Source organism: Choristoneura fumiferana, chromosome 16 (assembly GCF_025370935.1).
Source record: "Choristoneura fumiferana chromosome 16, NRCan_CFum_1, whole genome shotgun sequence".
NCBI classification, from domain to species: Eukaryota; Metazoa; Arthropoda; class Insecta; order Lepidoptera; family Tortricidae; genus Choristoneura; species Choristoneura fumiferana.
The window spans coordinates 16,293,816-16,313,990 of NC_133487.1; the positions used below are offsets into that span (position 1 = coordinate 16,293,816).

The following is a 20,175-nucleotide window of genomic DNA, read 5'->3' on the forward strand; positions in this document are numbered from 1 at the left end:
TTACACGCGTCGAACAAAATTCTATACGACAGGACAGTATCGTTTCCTAAAATCAATATATTTTTCTTAATAGCGAGGGGTATTGTATTTGTATAACTAAACGAAGGCTTTATATGAATATGGCCCCTTTAGGTCTCGCCAAGAGTGCCTGCTTGACGTAGAAGCGGGGACTGAGATGGACCTAGCGTTGTAAAACTGAGTTGAACCAGAGAAAAAAATTGTTGTAGTGTATAGTATAACTACTATTGTAAGAACTGGCCAATTTACCTTTAACCTTTTAACCGCCAATGCGTTTTCATTCGTTCGTGCCCGTGTCACCACCTACACCGAAACTATATGACATTTTGTCTTAATTATAAGACTGCGGCGAAATGAGCTGGATAATGTGTGTCTTATAATTCAGACAATGGCGGTTAAAGGGTTAAAATGTAAAGTGGTCCCATCTCAGCTGATCTTTAACCTTATAACACCCGCCATACATTTTTTTTTCATAAAATTGGTCAATAAAGTTTGAATCAAATTGTTTCGAAAATAACGTGAAATTTCAGCTGTGTAAAAAAAAAGTGTAACAAAAAAATGCTTCTTTTTTTATAATGCTGTAGGTTCCCAATGCCTGTTATTGGGCCTAATAAAAGGGTTAATTCTGCTCTTTTTAGTAGTACCTGGTTTTGTAATATAGAAGATATTGCCTGAATACTTAATTAATGAAAAGAAAAAATCAAAAGAATTTTGAAGCTGACAAACTGGTTTATCTTGTCAATTTTTTCACTGATTTAAAGGTTCTAAGTCCTTAAAGTGCAGTTACTGTTGGGTGCTGTTAATGTTCAACCAATAATGTAGCACTTAATAATTCATGCTCTCGTGAAATTTGCCATAAGGACACGAATTATCAGGTCGTACATTGTCGTTCATTCCGGATAAACAATTTTTACAGATTGTGAATAAGGCGCACCCTTACAGTTCTAGGTTTCATCTCAGTTGCGCGCAGTTAGTTCTAGGCCTACATCTAGCTAGCTATAGACGGAGCACAACGAATTTGTATCGGAGCTAGAACGCTATGCAATTAGTTTTACACCAATGACACTTTTGAAGCATTTTTATTATTGATATGCCTATTAAATTATTTTTGTAAAATGTTTTAATCGTTTTGATTTATATTGATCCTACTAATTCAGAGTTTTTCCGAATGGCTGTATAAGAATTTAAACTGTATTTTTAAGAATGTTAGCAATGATCTAGCGAATAGGGATAAGTTATCTAATTCAGTCGTTTTGTTTAGTATTCAGTATTTATTTATTGCAACACCTTTTACAAAAAATTATAAAAAATGATGCCCTGTTGGGGCGTGGCAATTTTAAAATTAATTACTTTCATTCACTTTTTATGATTCATTTTGTATTTTTGGGCTCTATGCATGCCGCATATGATTTGATTGAGCAAAATGTGGGTACGGCTGGGGCTAGCGTCGGAATACTTTCGGCTCCCTCGCCTAAGGCTTAACCAGTAATTATAATCCAACAAAACAATGTACTGGAAAAAGTTCCATTACGATACGACAATTACCCATACAACGAGAGTTTCTGAGATCATTCTCAAGTATCATGAGTTCCATTTGACAAAATTGACGTTTGCATCGCTTGTGATTGCTTGAATAACTAAATAAACCAATCACAAGCAAGACTGTAAGTACTGTAACTCGATACTAACGCCATCTAGCGATATTTCTCCTCGCAAGAAACACTCATTGTATGTTATTTGACTGTCCTATATATAACTGAAAATTTTCACACTAATCGTAAACCACCGGCGCGTGTCCACTTTCTGAACGCCACCTGAATGCAGCTTAATTTGTGACTTTGCCTTATCAACAAAACAACAAGTTTTATGATTGTAAAAAACATATATATTAGAAATAAATAACAAATATCTCCGACACAACACAAAAACAAGAATATTGCACTAACTCCACAAATCAGTAACATATCGCTTGTCCTTTTCCATTTGAACAATATATTTTTCAGCTTCCTCTAAAGTTTGGCCGCCATGTTTCACTAAATAACCAATGATGCTCTCTTTCACTTGTGTGACCATGCTCTTCGCTTCGCCACACACAAACACTGACGCACCATCTTTTATTAATCTCGCCACGTCTTCTCCATTGTCACACAAGGCATTCTGAAAATTAAGAACAAAAATGCTCATGTGAAAAAAGTAAGTATAGGTTGATTCAAAAGAGCTGGCACAAATGAATTAAACGAAAGTAATGTCACTTGCTATTGTGCGAGTGACATTCTTTTGACAAAAACTACCACCAGTTCAGAAAAACCCACGGAACAGAAAAAACAATGGTACATGCGCATTGGACACACACACACACACACACACACACACACACACACACACACACTGAAATCTTGGCGCTTATTGGTCATTAGCTTCTATTCGAAAAAAGGTTATAACTTTTCAACCGGCAACATTCATTTCAACTTTAAATATATATCGCTGAGTGAGTCTATTGTGCAGCTACGTAGCGCCACATCACCCTGACTAGCGCAACTAATTTTACTTTTTACTCTCTATCAGGTTAAGCAAAGGTTTATATACTTAGATCTTTTCTTCCGCCCCAACCAGAGGCCTTATTGTCTAACACACTTGTAATCACAATCGTTTTCACCACTTCTTTCTGTCACATGGTATAAGATGAGGGTAGAAAAAGATGGAGAATGTGATCGCGAATGTCAAAGCGTTAAACATACGGGCATAGGTCGTCACAAAAATAGAAACTGGACATACATACATAGAATTTACACCATGTTACGTTAAAAACGTGAGTTATGAAAAATGTGACGCTCTCATGTCATTTTTAGTCCTTTTGAACTGTAACTTTCTGCTTCTTGTTTTAGTCAAGCAATCTAAATAAAAGATTAAGGGCCTGTTTTACCACTTGTCGACTAACTTTAAGTGACGGCACAAGTGACTGATGGGCCAATAAACTTTTTTACCGACACTAATCTGTCCGCGACATTTTTCAAACAATTGCAGATTTTTGTAAGTAAACATGATTTTTCTGTAATTTAATAGATGGTGTACATGAATACATGCCATCCTATGTAAGTTTAACCTATCTGTCATCTCCCAGGATAACAGGATCAAAGGAATTTGGGCACAAATTTGTGCCTCTGGGAGGACAGGTTAAACCGAGAAATATCTTGTTGGAAGTACGATTTTTTGGTAACGCAGGAGACGCCCAAAGTGTCGGTAAAATAGTTAATTGGCCCTGATACCAGTGATGCCGTCTTTGTTTGTTTTGTCCGAATAAACAAAGACGGCATTACTTTTATCTGACACTTAGTAGGTCGACAAGTGGTGAAACAGGCCCTAAATCTTTAACATTTCTTTACCTGAACTCGCCTTGCTTCCGCATTTTTGACTCTAGAAAACGCTGTTATACATTTATTCAAGACCATACTATCCTCATACTGTGCCAATTCTCCTTCATATAGGTAATCAAAGTCTGGATTTCTGCACCCAAAGAACAACCAAGCCTCGCCCATTTCACTCTGCGTGGATTCCTTCATCATTTGTCTTTCTTCTAAAAACCCCATAAATGGTGCTACTCCAGTGCCGGTAGCAATCATTAGCAAATGACTTTTTATATTTGGCGGCAAAGAAAAATCCGCCATATTTCTTCGAACATACATAGGCACTCTCTGTTTATTAAGATTATTTAAACTTAAATTCTTCATTCTATTTTCAAAATTATCAAGTTCTAAAAGTGTTTCCAGCCAGCTGGTTGTGAGTCCTTGCCTGTTATTTTCCAGAGTCATGACAGAAAAACAAATCTTTAGTATACTTGAGTCCTTCAATCCACTGTTCACTATAGAATATGGTCTTGGCAGTAACCTCGGCAAATTAGCTAGTAATATTTCAATGGGTGGCTTGCAAGTTTTAAAAATTGTGAATATGTCCAGTAAACATATGTTTTTGTTTAATATGTGGGTAGTATATGAAGCGGCACCTTCTTTGCTGCACAAGTACTCTAGAGCTCTCCTTTCGGTGTCGCACTTAGTGTGCCTTGAAAGAGCTAAAATGAAAAGCTGAAAAATAAAAATATACTTTTTATTTTATGAACTCAAAAAAATATAGATATTTACGTGTAATAACAAGCAGAATTTGTGCAAAATTACACTTGAAAATTCGAAAGCTTTTCGAAAAAAAAGAAAACATTTTGACCTGCGAGATAAGTAATTGTGAGTGTGAAGTTCCCGCACAGGGCCCTCGTGGAAACAACAACCCAAGCGCTCTTGTCTTAAGAGGAGGCCTGTTGCCAGCACTGAGACGTAAATAGGCCGGAAACGGATGGATAAATGTTACAAAAAACACTTCAGATTTAATTCCTATATATCTAATTTTAACTGGCACGAGAAACAAAATTTCTGTATTGTAATCTATGAAGACCATCACCTTTTTCAAAATACTCCGCAAGTCAACGCAATGTGAGAGTACATGCCGTATTGTAGATTTGACTGGAACATGTGCCGGTATTTTCCCTTTGAGATTGCTATTGACATTCAGATCGTAGCACAAATCAGCTTGCGCTGCGAGGCCCAAGTGCTCCAACACAGCATTCACTTCATCAGGATTGTTTCGGGGAAGGATGCCTATTGTATCACCGGCTTTGAACTCAAAATTGCTGCCCTGAAATGATAACAGGTAAATATTAATAAATTGAAACAATTACTTTGCTCACCTGAGATCTATAGCTATGCAATAAATGTGTATTCATGCAGTTCCTCCACCTCCGCACTGTAAGAACACACACAAATCACATAAACCCATCTATCACCACCACCACACTACACTGACGCTTTTCGAACTCAACCAGAGCTCATCTTCAGAGCAACATACCAGATGTTAGACAAAGACAAATACTTTAGATCTTATGCTGAACGTCAAATACACATGGGCGGGCAGCGGGTCGGGTCGGGACTGCGGTGGGTCTATTAACGTTGGTTGTGTATGAACAACACATCGCGAGCCCCGCGCTCGCCCTCGGTGTGGTGTGATGTTGTTTACGCTTTAGCATTTTCCAAAAAGTTTGTACGAAGGAAATGTACGTACGACCCTGACCTCCAGAAAATGAATTACAATGTAAATAAAATGCAATGGCAGTGTAAATTAAACTGTACCCATATCAAAAGTCTCCCAAAGTATCCAAATTAATTTGTATGGAAATTTTGTTTTTATTTGTGTAAGTATTTGGGTTGTGGTAACAAGAAAAGACATGTGACCTTTTTTGCTAATTGAAGTAGGTAGAATTATGAAATGTTTTAAAAAAAGGTACTTAATAATTAATAAATAATTTCTAAAGTTAGATAATTATTTGTTAAGTCACACACCTATACACAGCCGACACCAAAACCGTACTACTTCAATTGAAATAATTGAGTTGTGTAAAATGCCATCATTTTACGTAATACTTAGGAGGACTATTAAAGGTGAAGTTTTTAATTTGTTTAATGTGTCAATTACAATGGGTTTGGCCTTTGAGTGACACACAGGGAAATCCTCTTGGAATACATTTTTTCCAGACTGATGTAATGCGTCGCGTCAGACCGATGAAGAAATCCCGAATTTCGTAATTTTGGTTAGTTAAAGTAGGAACTTTATACAATAAACAATTTGCACTTTGAAAGTTACATTCGGCAATTATTACCTATTGATTTGTTGTTTAAAAAATATGTGAAATCTAGTACAGACTAACTGACAGCCAGGTCAAAATCTTGAACATTATAAACTGATATTTTGCAGAAGCTTTTTTGAACATGAAACTACCGTGAGACTCACTCATATTAAATGATATTGTAACGGATAACTCACGTCTTAAACCGAGTGACCTGATGTGTGCGTGTTGCGGCAGCCGCCGAGTCGCGTTCGCGTGCTCCTGAGAAGAAGGGCTACGAAATAGCCCGAAACATGTCGAGCTAAACTCGGTTTAAGACGTGAGTTATCCGTTACAATATCATTTAATATTTGCAGAAGCTATACCTTTATCAGGGAGACAATGAATAAAGACTGATTTTTATTAAACCCGCACAGTGTAGGGAATTCATCCAGGGAGGCGATGCTGCGGATGTAAGCAATGAAAATGAAATATTGGTCTACCAATTTTTTTTTGCATGTCTATGAGGCTTTTTAATTCGTTGCCAGATCATGTCAGATTGAAAGAAGACAATCTTTTGTATTTAACATTGACAAGTATGTTTTAACACCTATCGCCTCTCAGATTCAAACACCTCTGAGTTTTTCGAAATTCAGAATTACATTTGAAATTTACCACGAGCTTTGCGGTGAAGGAAATGGAACTATGGCCCAAGCCCTCTTGTTCTGAGAGGATGCCCAGCAGTGGGACATATATAGGCTATGATGAAGTATTTTACATTCTGATAATAATTTAAATATAGTATTATTTTAATATTCACAATAAAAGGTATATTAGGTACATTAAAATTAAATAAGCTAAAACTATAATAAATCTAAAAATGGACCCTGCGGCATGGTACCAAAGATGCTGGCAGCATTTCCCTGCTGGATCGCAAGACTGATGCGTTGAGTGAGGAAACTGCCAGCTCTTTGATAGATCTTTGAAGAGACCTAGAGCACCAGGGCCCCAAGGACCAAGGGTCTACCAATTTGATTTTGTAGGTACAGGAAAAATTCGGCTGGCGTTTGGCGAGTCGGTCAGTCAAGCTATTCAGAGTAGTTCAGAGTGATTTGGTTCGATTGCTCTTTCGAGATATTGTATTACATATAGGCACCTACTAAGAGCAGAAGTATGTACTTACTTTAACATCAAACGTTAGTTCATAAACCGTCTTGCAGTCCCCACCGACGGCAGTGAGGCGGCGCCAACTCGATATCTCTGCGTGAAACACGTTCGAGCGCGCGAATGGCAGAGGCGGCTGTTTATCCTTGTAAACAGTTACAGTATCCTGAAAAAATATTACAAAAAGAGACTAAATGAAAACCTTGATTAATTAAATTAGAAGAAAGAAAGATTTATTTGGTTCCATCAGTACAGTACCGCCACCTTACTATAATAATAAGACTGCAACTCTAAAACTAACAATAAAAACTAACCCCCTTATTCATAAAACTTAACAAGCCTATGACCAAATGTGACAGATACAAACGAAGTGACAGATAAGGACGAATGGGCATTTTAACATGTCTATGAATGTAGTTATGTGGTAAGGCCGCCTATTAGAGAATCATGCTATTGCATTTGGGCGAGAGTTGAGTAGCTATCGGTTATCGTTTGGTAATGGAGTAGGGACTAGGAACTCCAATCCATTGCGGGGCCCTGGGCACGTGCCCAGTGGGGAAGAGAGGCCTGGACAAGACAGGATACCAAAAAGGGCCTCAACTCAGCATATGTATATCACACATTATGTACAGCAATGCCGGTTTTCTGTGGAGCCCACACATTATAATAATATATCAGCCCCAGATCTACGATTTTTTCGAATCGGGGCAAAACCTTGACGGTGGCGCCCCCTCCCTTCAGTGTTTGAGAAAAACTGTTAAAACTGCCAATGACTAGCATTTTTCTTTTCTTCTTCATTTCTTGTCTCAAGGATTTGGTGCCCCCATGAAACTGCCGCCTGGGGCAAGTGCCCCAGTTTGCCCCCCTTAGATCCGGGGCTGTAATACATACATATGCATGAGTCAGTTCCTTTGCCCCAGTTAATCATTAGTTTATGAAGCAGTCCTAATCAATGAACTATAAACAATCATTTTGCTCACTCGCAACCTTATGATAGCTATGTCTAATCAACAAATATGAGTCATTTGTGTGTGCTCTTACAGTGTGGAGGTGGAGGAACTGCATGAACACTCATTTGTGTGATTTGTGTGTTGTTACAGAGTGGAGGCGGAGAAGCTGCATGAACACACATTTGTTTCATAGACATATAATAGCTATCATAAGGTTGCGTGAGGTTGAGAAAAGTACGCTTTAGTACCCTTAAGTAACCTTTCAGTTGTAACAGACAATGGCGTAGCTACATTTCTGCAAGGCTACTACGAAACTCGAAACTCGGAAGTTTGTATTGTACCTTCTCACTCTCATATTAAATAGTTTAAGTGTCAGAGGGACCACATGACAAGAACTTCGAGTTTCGAGTTTCGTAGTAGCCCTGCTGTTAAACGAACAACAGGGGTTCAGGCAAAGAAAAATTAAGAATATATCTAAGGTTAATAGTCTGTATGTATGTTTGGTCAAATCATGCAAGTAAATTTGATGCACTTCCACTGGTCAAATTGACTGCAAATTTGGCAAACTTATGAACATCTGGTGACAAAACAATAATCTGGCAGTGACATCCTAGTAGTCCGGCCAGGATTGTCTGTGCAGGACGGAACTCCTCAATGATTAACCTGTCCTCTCCCAGAGGCACAAATTTGTGCCCAAATTCCTTTGATCCTGTTATCCTGGGAGATGACAGATTAATGGCATCAACTTGAAATTTGGTACTGAAAGGTAGATTGGATGAGAATGCAAGTACAGTTAAAAAAAAGTACTAGCGTAATAGCGCTTAAGTAATAGCGCTTCTTTGTTGAAACTTCTGAAAACTTACCTTTTGATCTTGAAATTCCAATTTAAGCCCTGTTTCTTTGAATGCTGGTAATGTAACTACTACTGTGGACGACGTTTCATCGAAAATTTGCTGGAAATTATGTGACATCACCATTATGGATCACTGGAGTTTTCGGTTTTCCCGAATAAAAAATATAGGTAACAATATATTATGCAAATATTACAGGAAAATAAAATCTAACTCGATAAACATTAACTGACACACGACACACGCATGTGAGTGCAAGTGCACCATATACGTTAGTATCTCTTAGTAGCCTGTGTGCACCATGTACGTACCGTACCCAATGTTGCCAACTAGAAGCTCGAGTCGCGAGACTCAAAATCAAAAGTCGCTTAAATTAATTCCACCGGCGGGGCTACTACAAAATTCGAATTTCGCATCGTGCCGTCCCTCTCACTCTTGCATTAAATAAAATTTGCGTCAGTGCAGCGGGACGGCAAGATACGAAGTTTGAATTCTGCACTTAGTAGCATAGCGGCAGAGCGGCTACTACGAAACTCGAAAATCGAAGTTCGTATCGCGCCGTCCCTTTCACTGGCGTATCAAATGACATAAGCGTCAGCGGAACGGCAACGGCAACATACGAAGTTCAAGTTTCTGTTTTTTTTTTTGTTTTAATTTGGAAGTACTTTAAAAGTCGCCAGATAAGTCGCTAAACCATTTTTGTCACAAACTTTTTTTTGGTCGCTAAGACTGAAGCAAAAGTCGCTAGTTCTAGCAACAAAGTTGCTAAATTGGCCACACTGACCGTAACTACATGTGATGTGAGTTTGATTTGACATAAAGGCGCGGCCACATGCAAATCGCTCGACGCACGTTTCTTTTCAGCGTCAAATCTGGTCACAACATATAGCGATAAACCTGGAAATGTAAGGCTTTATCGCTGGAAAAAAACCTTTTCAATTTAAATATATAATAATATATCACTCCAATTTCTTTTATTTGTACAACTGCCACGACTGCTACTAAACGAGATTAAGAAATCAGATTCCAAGACCAAGATCTGCTGCTCGACGCGGTGGCATGACGCTACTTTTTTGAGTCGCAGGAAATTCAAAATCACATTCAAAATGGGGTCACGTGACCAAATTTATCGCTGCAAATGAGCGACTGCATGTGGCCGCACATTTAATTTAACAAACTCACTCAAATGACTTAGAATTCGTGTTACAAACAAAACTTAGCCGCATATAGTTATTTGTGTCACACGGGAGCAAAATGGTGTATTTACGGCGAGGGCGTACATTGAATCCAGATGTAGCGAAGGATTTTGAAATAGAATCCTGAGCGTAGCGAGGGATTCTAAAGCAGAATCCTGAGCGTGATGAGGGATTCAAGTGTTAACGCCCAAGATGAACATAATTTTACTCCCGAGTGGCTCATGCAACTTTTCACACCGAGCATTAAGAAACTTGAAAAAAAATCTAAATATTATTAAAGAACAACCAGCATAGAAAACGGCGTGTCTTTACAATTATCAACTTAAAAAAAGAGCATTTGCAATAAAACACTTAGAAAAGCCTTGAACAGTAAAGTTGCACTTTGCTCCCTCTCGTCAGGGAGGAAAAGTTACTTTTCTGAAGGAGAGGTGTGAAAAATATATAAACATGCGTTACATTTTTATCTAAAATTGTTCAGGCCAGCCGCAGGAATAAAACGCAAGTAGACAAATTTCTGTAACTGCGACATGCACCCTTATTGGACGGACGTACGTTGTGTAGCTTCTGCTCTTTACCTTTCCATGGGAAATAATAAAAAAAAACTCAAACTTCAATTAAGTAAGGCGCGGTGCATACGAATTAGAAACAAATTAAGGTGCAAAAAATACATTACTGGGGTTATGTCAACATTTTGCAATAAGGAATAAGTAGTTATTGTATTTTTTATCTTTTTAATCAGTCATAAGTACACTTTTAGAAACCCATATTTGCGCCGTTACTTTTTATCACCCTCGTCTTCCATTACTGAAAAATACAAATGATAATTATTATTCATGAAAAGTTACAAATTGAAAAAAAAATTGAAAATAAAATATATTTCCAAAATGGGAGTGTTTACCTTGAATGGGAACTCCTATGTCTTCCGTGGCGCCTTCCAAACATTCTGGACATACTGTGGTCTCGCATGGATTAGATGTAGTCGTTGGGAATTGTGGAGCCAATTCTGGTGGTGGAGGCTGAAATAGCAAAAAACGGATATGCTACAGGAAATGAAAATTTGATAACTGATATTTTTACTTAATGTATGATTCTTTGTTTATATCGCTGATTATTATGGGGCGATACCTCAAGACGGTAAAGGTAAGATAGTCGGCAGGGATCCCAAGTTGTGCACAAGGTTGCGTTGTGCATCATGTCTTTACGAGGCTCGTCGCCAAAGTAGTCAAATGTGATCACGATGTTGTTATCGATAGCACATAGTTCAAGGAACTCATCTACTGTGACCTAAAACATAAATTATGAATTAATATACCATGAGAATATTGAGCATCCATTTAAGTGGTCCTTCAAACCGGATGAAATCGTCTAGCTTGGTGTAATTATTTTATTATTCAGTTGGAGTTACAACTCATCGAAGTTTATAGTGTGTGTATATTAAGGGCTTGGGACGTTACAGTTTTGAAACTCAGTGTTTCAACTTTTCTTTTCCGTATAAGTATACATGTTTGTTGCTTTAAAATAAATAATTTGCGTGATTATATACCGTATGCTTTATAATAATGTTTAAATATGTGATTCTTATACCGAACCTTGGTTTTATTCCCACAGTCCAGCGTCCCGTTTCTGAAATAATTGTTCTCTCTTTCTCCGTTCCCGAGACAGAACATCCACCCTTCGTGAAATGAGTACTCGATTGGTGCTACTTCAGCTTCGATGCAGGGATCAATTGGGACCTTAACATACAAACATAAAGTACATAATTTCGGTCGAAACTCATAATAAATATATAAAAACAACAAACATCGGAAAATCAGTGTGAACTAAATAATATTCTTTTTTTATACCTCTCGCAAAAAAGGCGGCCTTATATGAAATAAAAAAATAAACCTGTTCAGATTGTTTCCCGAAAGTGCACTTGCGTTCATGCATATTAGCCTGCACTCTGTATGCGTCAAGATCGGGCTCCGAATTTTCTGGGCATTTGTAGTAATTACCTTAAAAGAACATACACATAAATAAATCTTGATATCTGACAAACGAACTATCAGGTGCTTACCAAAGTGAAATGATTTATTAAGATTAATAAAACTAGAGAGAGAGACTAGCTAGAGAGGTCTATGCTCCGGGTTTCTCTGCGGGATAGAATAGAATCAGAAATGATGATATCCTCAGTAGAACAGGTTACCGACATAGCCCGAAGAATTGCGAAACTGAAGTGGCAGTGGGCGGGGCACATTGCTCGCAGGACTGATGGCCGATGGGGTCAGAAGGTTCTCGAATGGCGTCCACGGACCAGGAGACGAGCTGTCGGTAGGCCTTCAACAAGATGGAGCGACGACCTGGTTAAGATCGCGGGATCGCGTTGGATGCAGAAAGCACAAGACCGGTCTGAGTGGAGAGCCTTGGGTGAGGCCTATGTCCAGCAGTGGACGTCTTTCGGCTGACATGATGAATAAAACTGGCAAAAAAATATCTTTTCATATTTCACTCAAACGTTGACTGGCGGAGATCCCTTCAGGTGTAAGTCCGCCTTTGTACTTAAACACTTTTTGTAGGTAACCTTTTTGTATTTCATTTTTGTGCAATAAAGAGTAAAATCAAACAAAAAAACAATTTTACATTCACAAAATATTAGCATCTACATTACTGAACCGTAAAGACAAGAGAACGTCTTGCTACAAATCATGCTCGTTATTCAAGAATGTTCTTCTGTTCAGTGTAGAAGTTAATAATTTTTAAGTGTTGGGTCATACCATTCTGAATGATATAAATGGTTTTATTTGTTGCGCTGACGACTGTTCGCACCGTAAGCCCGTTTCCACCGCTTTTGATATTTTCCATGAGGACCTCCTGTGCCGCGCGCTGTTCCCGTGACCACTTAGCCGCTTCCTCCGCCAGGATCTGACGGCTCACCGCACCCGATGACTGAGTAGACTATAACAAACAACTTTAGAAGCTAAATATGAGTTGGCCAATACTACTTAAAGATTGTTAATCACAATGAAAATAAGTTAAAAAAAAAAAACTGGTCACCTGATAATCGCTTTAAAATTAAAAGATTTTGCTCAAAACTTTAGATTATACGTTCGCAGTTAACAATAATTTTCTATGACAAATTGTTACTATTTTTTTCTAAATATCAAGCATAAAGTGACTTTGATTTGACTAATAACTTTCTTTAGTTTCTTAATTAAAAGCTCTCGGTTTCACTATGGTAAAGACTGGATGACTCGCCTGCGGTGGATTTTCCATGATGACGTAGGGGCGTCCAAGGGTGTGCTGCCAGATCAACTGCGCAGCCACTTTGTGCTTGGAGCTGTGGTGGAGTGGCTGGATCTGTAGGATGCCGTACCATGCTAGCTCACGATACACACTGTCTGGTAGATATCCCGTCTGTAAATAAAATAATAAGTGTTATCACAAAGTTAATTAAAGTTTAATTTTTCGCGTTATTTTTTTTAAATTTACTTACCGGCATGAAATCCATATGCCACTGAAAAACGAAATATAAACTGTTAATATTTTATATCCTTATAAAAAATCTTAGTGAATTAACAGTTTAGAATGTTATTAAGTAATAGCACTGAAGTAAAATTTTGCATGTATATACCTAAGGTAGAACACAGTGTTATTATACTTAAAACTTATGAACTGTATTCTCGGAATAAAAATAGTTCATTTCACTCCGTAAGAAGTTATTTAATTTTACCTCTTCTTCACTCGGTTCTGTGGTACCAAAATCTGAAATATAAGTATATATTTTTAAATTGTATTTTTATGCCTTATGCAATTGACATATTGATGTGATAATATAATTACCTCCATCCTCATCACTAAAATCAGAACATACTAGTACAAACTGAAAATAATCAAAAGGAGAATATTATTTACTAAAATAATATTGTTTACACTTTGATGCAAATTTGAAAACAATTACTATCTACCTGAAAAATAAAAAAGGCAATGCATTTTTGTTTAAAAAACGGAACCATTTTCTAAGAGCACTATTATAAACTGGTCGAAGCCGAAGAAATAAATTGATTTCTTATTATTATGAGCTATTAACGTTATCGCATTGTAAAAATATAACAAGGTTGATAAAAACTAATTGGAAGTCGGTACAAAACAACGAAAGAAAAATTAAGTAAAAGCGAAAATATTATGACCTCTCACCGTCTAGACCAGTATGTACTTACTATTGATGAAATGACAATTTGTCGCATGATCTGTATTTCTACTTGTATTGGTTGTGTACACAGCACTTAAATTTTACTTTTAATTTTTTGCTGACAACCCTTTTTTCATAATGTAATGTACGTACTTATTTGCTTACTAGCAACATTCTTAATGAAATTGTCAGTTTTGCATTGTGTTTTGCGAGAGCTAGATAACGATTTTTGCTTCAGGAAAAAGAATCAAAAATTGAATTAACTGTGGATAAAAAGTTTTCAAAATGAATACCCTAGACAAGCAATTAGCTGACTTAAGGATTTACGCAAACGAATTGGATGCAAAATTGCAAGACGACATAAATGCTGCTAAAACGAAACCCGCGATCCCACCCAAAAAAAATAAAGCACCGCAGCCCCAAATACCTCAGAGTTGCATGGTGAAGTCGGCTTGCGAGCCTTCGTACTCCTCGCGGCTGGAGTATGGGAGCCGGACGAGCTCGACTTATTCTAATTTGGTGCCCGTAAAGAGTTGTATCGTAAGAAACACTGCGCGTGTTAAAAGCGGCGATGTGTTCTTGTACAGTAATCTTCTGCCTCCAGGCGGAACTAACCACGTTTATTCTAACGTTCCTATGCAGCGGGGTCCGGAAAGCATTTATGGGTATAGGGATGCCAGATCAGAAGTTTCTAGAATAAGTGATGTCGGCGCACAATCGAATTACAGCGAGCTACGCCGCCCGGGCTCCGCCTACCCGCCTTCTTCGGCTTCTGTGAATGCTCAAGATTTTTCTACCTATGGTGGCTCCCAGACATCATCTACATATGAATCTTTATATGAGCCAATCAACCCACGACCATGTAGTCAGTTATCGGGAACATCCTTGTATGGTGGTTATGTTGGTACTGCTACGGAGCCTACCCCTGAGCCAGATGATGAGTTGTACTGCGGGAACTGCTTCCGGTGTGGAGGGAAGATCATGGGGGAGACAACGGGCTGCACTGCTATGGAAAGGATATATCACATCAAATGCTTCTGTTGCCAGCAATGTGGCATAAATTTACAGGTAAAAGACTGTAATATTATTTCCCTTGTAGATATAATATTGTCACTAATTTAAAAAATCTCATAATCTCAAATAAATATGTTAAAAAAAATTACCCCTAAAAAGTTCACTCGTTTTTTTTCTGATTTTGAGATACAAGCTTTTTTAAAAGTATTGAAAGTATATTATCTTATCATTATCACTGTGTTTTATATGTATTGCACAATTTATTTAATAGGTGATTGGTTCTTGTAATCTTTGACAGTATGTCCTGGAATGTACAACCTAATTAAATCACTCATACTGATAAAATTTGTATATTGTAAAGACTGCATGGGACACAATTTTATCATAAGAAAAGTAAAATGAGTGATTTAAAACTCATTGATGTCTGTTAAAAATAAAGAAGATATGAGTGGATAAAGCTTCAATTCTATGGATTTTGTGTTATATGTTATTGATATTTAAAAAAAAAGACAAAGTTGAACATTCTATCAATTAGCTCCATATAAATATCAACTATGGTACTATTTCAGGGCCGACCCTTCTACGCAGTCCAAGGCAAAGCCCTCTGTGAACGAGACTACCGGGAAACCTTAGAAAAGTGCTGCGTCTGTGGAGACCCCATCCTGGACCGTATCCTCAGAGCTACCGGCAAACCATACCACCCTCGCTGCTTCATGTGTGTGGTGTGCCAGAAAAGCCTTGATGGCATCCCGTTCACCGTTGATGCTGTTAACCGTATTCATTGTATTGAGGATTTCCATAAAAGGTAAGTTAGTAGTATTCAGTAACTATAAAAAAGAATGTTGTTGTTGAATTACTTTGCAGGGTTGTGCAGGTTTCCTCACATGCATAACTTGTAAACAAGCTTTTGAATAAGGCTCCATTTCCACCAGACATGTGCAAGGAATGTGTTTTTTTTTTTCATGAACCAATAGAAACGCTTCATTTACCTATCCTCGCACAGCACAGCTCTAGTGGAAACAGCTGAGCGGAGCGAGCTAAATGAAGCGTTTGTATAATATTGGTTCATGAAAAACTCATTCCGCAGAGCACATTCTCGCACATCTCTGATGGAAATGGAGCCGTAATCTCTTTTTTTTCTGTTTTTCCAGATACGCTCCTCGATGCGCCCGCTGCAAAGAGCCGATCGTCCCAGAGGGGGGCGCCGAAGAGACCGTCCGCATCGTGGCCCTGGACGCGAGCTTCCACATCGCGTGCTACTCCTGCGAGGACTGCTCGGCGTCGCTCTGCAGCCGCCAGGAGGCCCGAGGGTGCTATCCGCTCGACAACCACCTTTACTGTAGAGAGTGCAACGCTCGACGCATTCAGGATTTGTCGCGGAATATCAACTAAATTTCGACCGCTTACTTTCTCAACCTAGTATCTGGTCACAGGTTAAAAATTCTAACTTCGTATTATTAAAATAGTATTTAGTAGGAGACTGAGAGGTATAGAAGTGAGAAGTTTTTACACAGGCCAAGTGAAAATAAATCTTATGTGAATATCATAAGAATTTTGACTTGGAAAAACTTTTCTCACTGCAACTATTTGGTATGTTACGAATTTCGAAGTAGCTCCATGAGTGGAGAAGAAATGCATGTTATATCGCCATATTATGAGCGAAATAGGGCGATACTTGTATCGTAAATACAAACTGAGACATGGATGCACAGAAAAACCAGAAAAAGAGACCAGCACTGGAAATCGAACCCAGGTCCTCAGCATTCCGTGCTGCGTGCTATAACCCCTACACCACTGCTATACTTGATATACTTGTATATCAATATCACTATTTATATGGATTTTGCAGTTTTGCATAGCTCCTTTTTCTTGTTAGGATATTTAACCAATAATTCCAAAACACAGCTCTGGTGAAAACCATTTAATTTTAACTCAGAGAACTGGAATAATTCACAACTAATAACTATATAATTTGTTTTTTTAGTAGCATTAGAATAAATACTTAATATAATAAATAAATACGTAACGCCAAAATCTACAGCAGAAATACGTTTTGACACTTCATAAAACGTGTGTCAATTGTTTAAATGGTGAATAATAGTCTAATATGAATTCTCAAATGAAAGACAAACAATAGCTAAGCTCCACGTGTTTCCACATGCTTACGATATTACGTCATCACGTAGAAAGCTAAAGGAGATAAGGAAATGGTTGTAACGTTTTAAATTACTAATTGCCCATGCTCTCACAAAAAAGTTTGAATACCGTCAATGGTCCGCTGAGTAAACTTTGTTTTTTCATATCGTGTCTCGACGTATTTTGGTCCAATGCAAGGTCTGTGTCTCCGGTCCGTACACCTCTGGGGCTCTTTAAAGCTGTGTGAGAGTGAATGGGCTGTTACTTAACTCGTGCCCATTCCAACCTTTTGTTATACAAAAATAAAGAAACACAATTGGCAACCGTTGATATGCATCTCTACCAAACAACGAGAGCTGTTTGAGCCGAATGCTGGTCAGTTTTTATAAAAAAAAAAATGTTTACCATAGAACTCGCCTAGTTGATTGACTCAGCAATTGTACGGATTTTAATTATTATGAATTGATATTGAATGGCCTAAATTTTAACATTTCATTGTCAGATCAATAGTTCAATTTGCATTGTATAATGTAAAATAAATACCTCTATTCTGCGATCAACAATACAATTGTATTATTGATCGAAGCCTCTATTGAAATATACGATTTGTGATATTATACCACGCGCCATATAAATCTGCCTAAAAGTTCATTACTTAATACTATTCAGTTTTGACGCATTTTTGAGATACGTATTTTATGCGACACGTCTTTACATTACTCCCGGATTGTGTTCGAATCGCTTAACGGTATAGTGCCTATTCAATTATTGGAATTATAAATCTGTACTTTAATTTAAAAACAGATTAAGGCTACTGATTACTAATACGATAAGATAAGAGTGGAAAAACATTAAAAATTTGAAAATAAAATAAAATAATAGTATAGTCTTCTTATGACTCAATTTTATACAAATCTTTTTTTTTTCGAATTTTTATATTTTTTCACTTGTATCCTGTAGTAATCAGTAGCCTTAGGGGCTGTTTCACCATCCATTGATTAGTGTTAAGTGACGGTTAAATGTGATGCCGTCTCTATTTGTTTTGTTCTAATAGACGGAGACGGCATCACATTTAACCGGCACTTAACACTAATCAGTCCCTTAAAGTGGTAAATTATACTACCAATTTTTTTAACACTATGTAGGTAAAGAGTAAAAAATCGGCCCGGCATGCGTTGAATAGATCCTTTAAGTGTTACTAATTTTAAGTATGTACTACTATTATTGTAGCTATATTTACTGTATCTACATTCCTATGAGTAGCATTTATATAAGTATAAATTAATCTCTAAGGCTGTGTAGAGCTCACCATAGGTTTAGTTGTTATATTGCAGTATTAGTTGCTTGAAATGTGATTGTAAAATAAGTTTTTTATGGATTTACATGAGAATATTTAGGTTTTGTGCACAAGCTATCGTTATATGAATAGTGCCATGTTTATTTGTAAAAACTATTATAAGGTTGTGTCATATTATATTTAGTCTTTATTACAGCTGTAGTTTGTAAGTGTATGTTATACGTGTTGTACTTAATGTTATCGAAATCATGATATTTGTTGTTGGATTATTCACTGTAGTTTCTTTAGTGGAACTATTGCATGTTTCTTTACAAGTTCCTTCTTTTCTCACTTGTAGCTGATGTAGTAAGAAAAAACGCAATAGTTCTTTTAGGCAAAGGCTACACGTACAATAAATATTGTGGTGTACCATGTAGGTGTAGCCTTAACCTATTGGAATTACAGCGATTAATCTTTATAGTCCAATCGTAACGCAGTTATTCTTTAGAATATTACTTCTTTTAACATCCATAATGACAAGTCTGATCTGAATAGCAAAAGCTGAGCATACCGCTTTTTGCAAACTGTATTACTTATGTGATGACTTCTCCAAACGTTTTACATTTTGACAACGTTATCCGAAATAAAGAAATATACACAACTTGTATGATTTTATTGTTTACTACTTAGTTTTACACAGCGGTCTTTCAGGTAATTTGAGCTGTAATTCAATTTTAGGAGCGGGGAAAATTTCGGTCTTTCAATGGCAAAGTCGAAATCTATGCGCACTAAAACCCACTCTAATTCAAAAATTCAAATTACTTTTTTTAATATTATTGGTAAATCGATTTCGCGTTAAAATCGCGAAAGGCGACGGCCCCGGCCCTTTTGAAGGAACTCATCATGCCGAAAGACATCCACTGCTGGACATAGCCCTCCCCAAGGCTCTCCATTCAGACCGGTCTTGTGCTTTCCGCATCCAACGCGATCCCGCGATCTTAACCTGGTCGTCGCTCCATCTTGATGGAGGCCTACCGACGCTCGTCTCCCGGTCCGCGGACGCCATTCGAGAACCTTCTGACCCCATCGGCCGTCAGTCCTGCGAGCAACGTGCCCCGCCCACTGACACTTCAAGTTTCGCAATTCAATTCAATGAATTCAATAATTTGTACGTTGCCCGTTTGAAATAAATAAAAAAAAACATTTATTCAATATAAGTACATAATTATAATTATTCTTCGGGCTATGTCGGTAACCTTAGTGTGCCTTAGTTCTATTGCGGTATCGTCATTTCTGATTCTATCCCGCAGAAAAACCCCGAGCATAGACCTCCGAATTATATATTCTGTGCCTCCGAGTTTCCTCATGAGGCCCATCGTTAGCGCCCGTCTCAAATCCGTACTGGCAATACACACTGGTCAAAGACCGGTCGAAGCCTGGTCGAAGGAACTATTTCTTTTTTTTTTCGCACTACTTCCTTCACCAGAGATGAAGGCAGAACTGAGTTTATTTTTCGCCCTTTTCCTTTGAATTGAAGGTGCTACTGCGGAAGGTCAAAGGCGAAAAAATAAACGCAGTTCTGATCATCTCTGGTGAAGGAACTAGTGTGAAAAAAAAACCGCTATAGTTCTTCCAGCCAAAAGAACTACCGCAAATAACCCGTATTTTACGCTCTGCGACAAATATGTCAATATTGGAATGTTTACAATTTTTTTGAAGTATTCAAATTTATGTGTTAGCCACGTTAGCTGTATCGGA

General features: G+C 37.7%; 3 protein-coding genes across 3 annotated transcripts; 1 reads left to right on the top strand and 2 right to left on the bottom strand.

The window, feature by feature from the left end:
* Nucleotides 1–580: 580 nt before the first annotated feature.
* LOC141436294 (methionine synthase reductase) lies at nt 581–8,928 on the bottom strand. The gene is made up of 5 exons (XM_074099206.1): nt 8,640–8,928; nt 6,846–6,992; nt 4,465–4,698; nt 3,402–4,097; nt 581–2,175 (listed from the first exon to the last, which is right to left on the bottom strand). Exons 1-5 carry the CDS (start codon nt 8,751–8,753, stop codon nt 1,960–1,962), a joined length of 1,407 nt encoding a protein of 468 aa, XP_073955307.1. The 5' UTR covers nt 8,754–8,928; the 3' UTR covers nt 581–1,959.
* A 1,609-nt stretch (nt 8,929–10,537) lies between these two features.
* LOC141436155 (uncharacterized) lies at nt 10,538–13,875 on the bottom strand. Its single transcript, XM_074099037.1, has 11 exons — nt 13,768–13,875; nt 13,643–13,682; nt 13,533–13,564; nt 13,296–13,316; nt 13,058–13,216; nt 12,577–12,757; nt 11,711–11,817; nt 11,413–11,556; nt 10,949–11,107; nt 10,722–10,839; nt 10,538–10,627 (listed from the first exon to the last, which is right to left on the bottom strand). The coding sequence occupies exons 1-11, from the start codon at nt 13,813–13,815 to the stop codon at nt 10,599–10,601; spliced, it is 1,038 nt and encodes a 345-aa protein (XP_073955138.1). The 5' UTR covers nt 13,816–13,875; the 3' UTR covers nt 10,538–10,598.
* A 311-nt stretch (nt 13,876–14,186) lies between these two features.
* Nucleotides 14,187–19,082, top strand: LOC141436154 (lipoma-preferred partner homolog). Its single transcript, XM_074099036.1, has 3 exons — nt 14,187–15,059; nt 15,575–15,810; nt 16,157–19,082. The coding sequence occupies exons 1-3, from the start codon at nt 14,277–14,279 to the stop codon at nt 16,395–16,397; spliced, it is 1,260 nt and encodes a 419-aa protein (XP_073955137.1). The 5' UTR covers nt 14,187–14,276; the 3' UTR covers nt 16,398–19,082.
* Nucleotides 19,083–20,175: the final 1,093 nt, after the last annotated feature.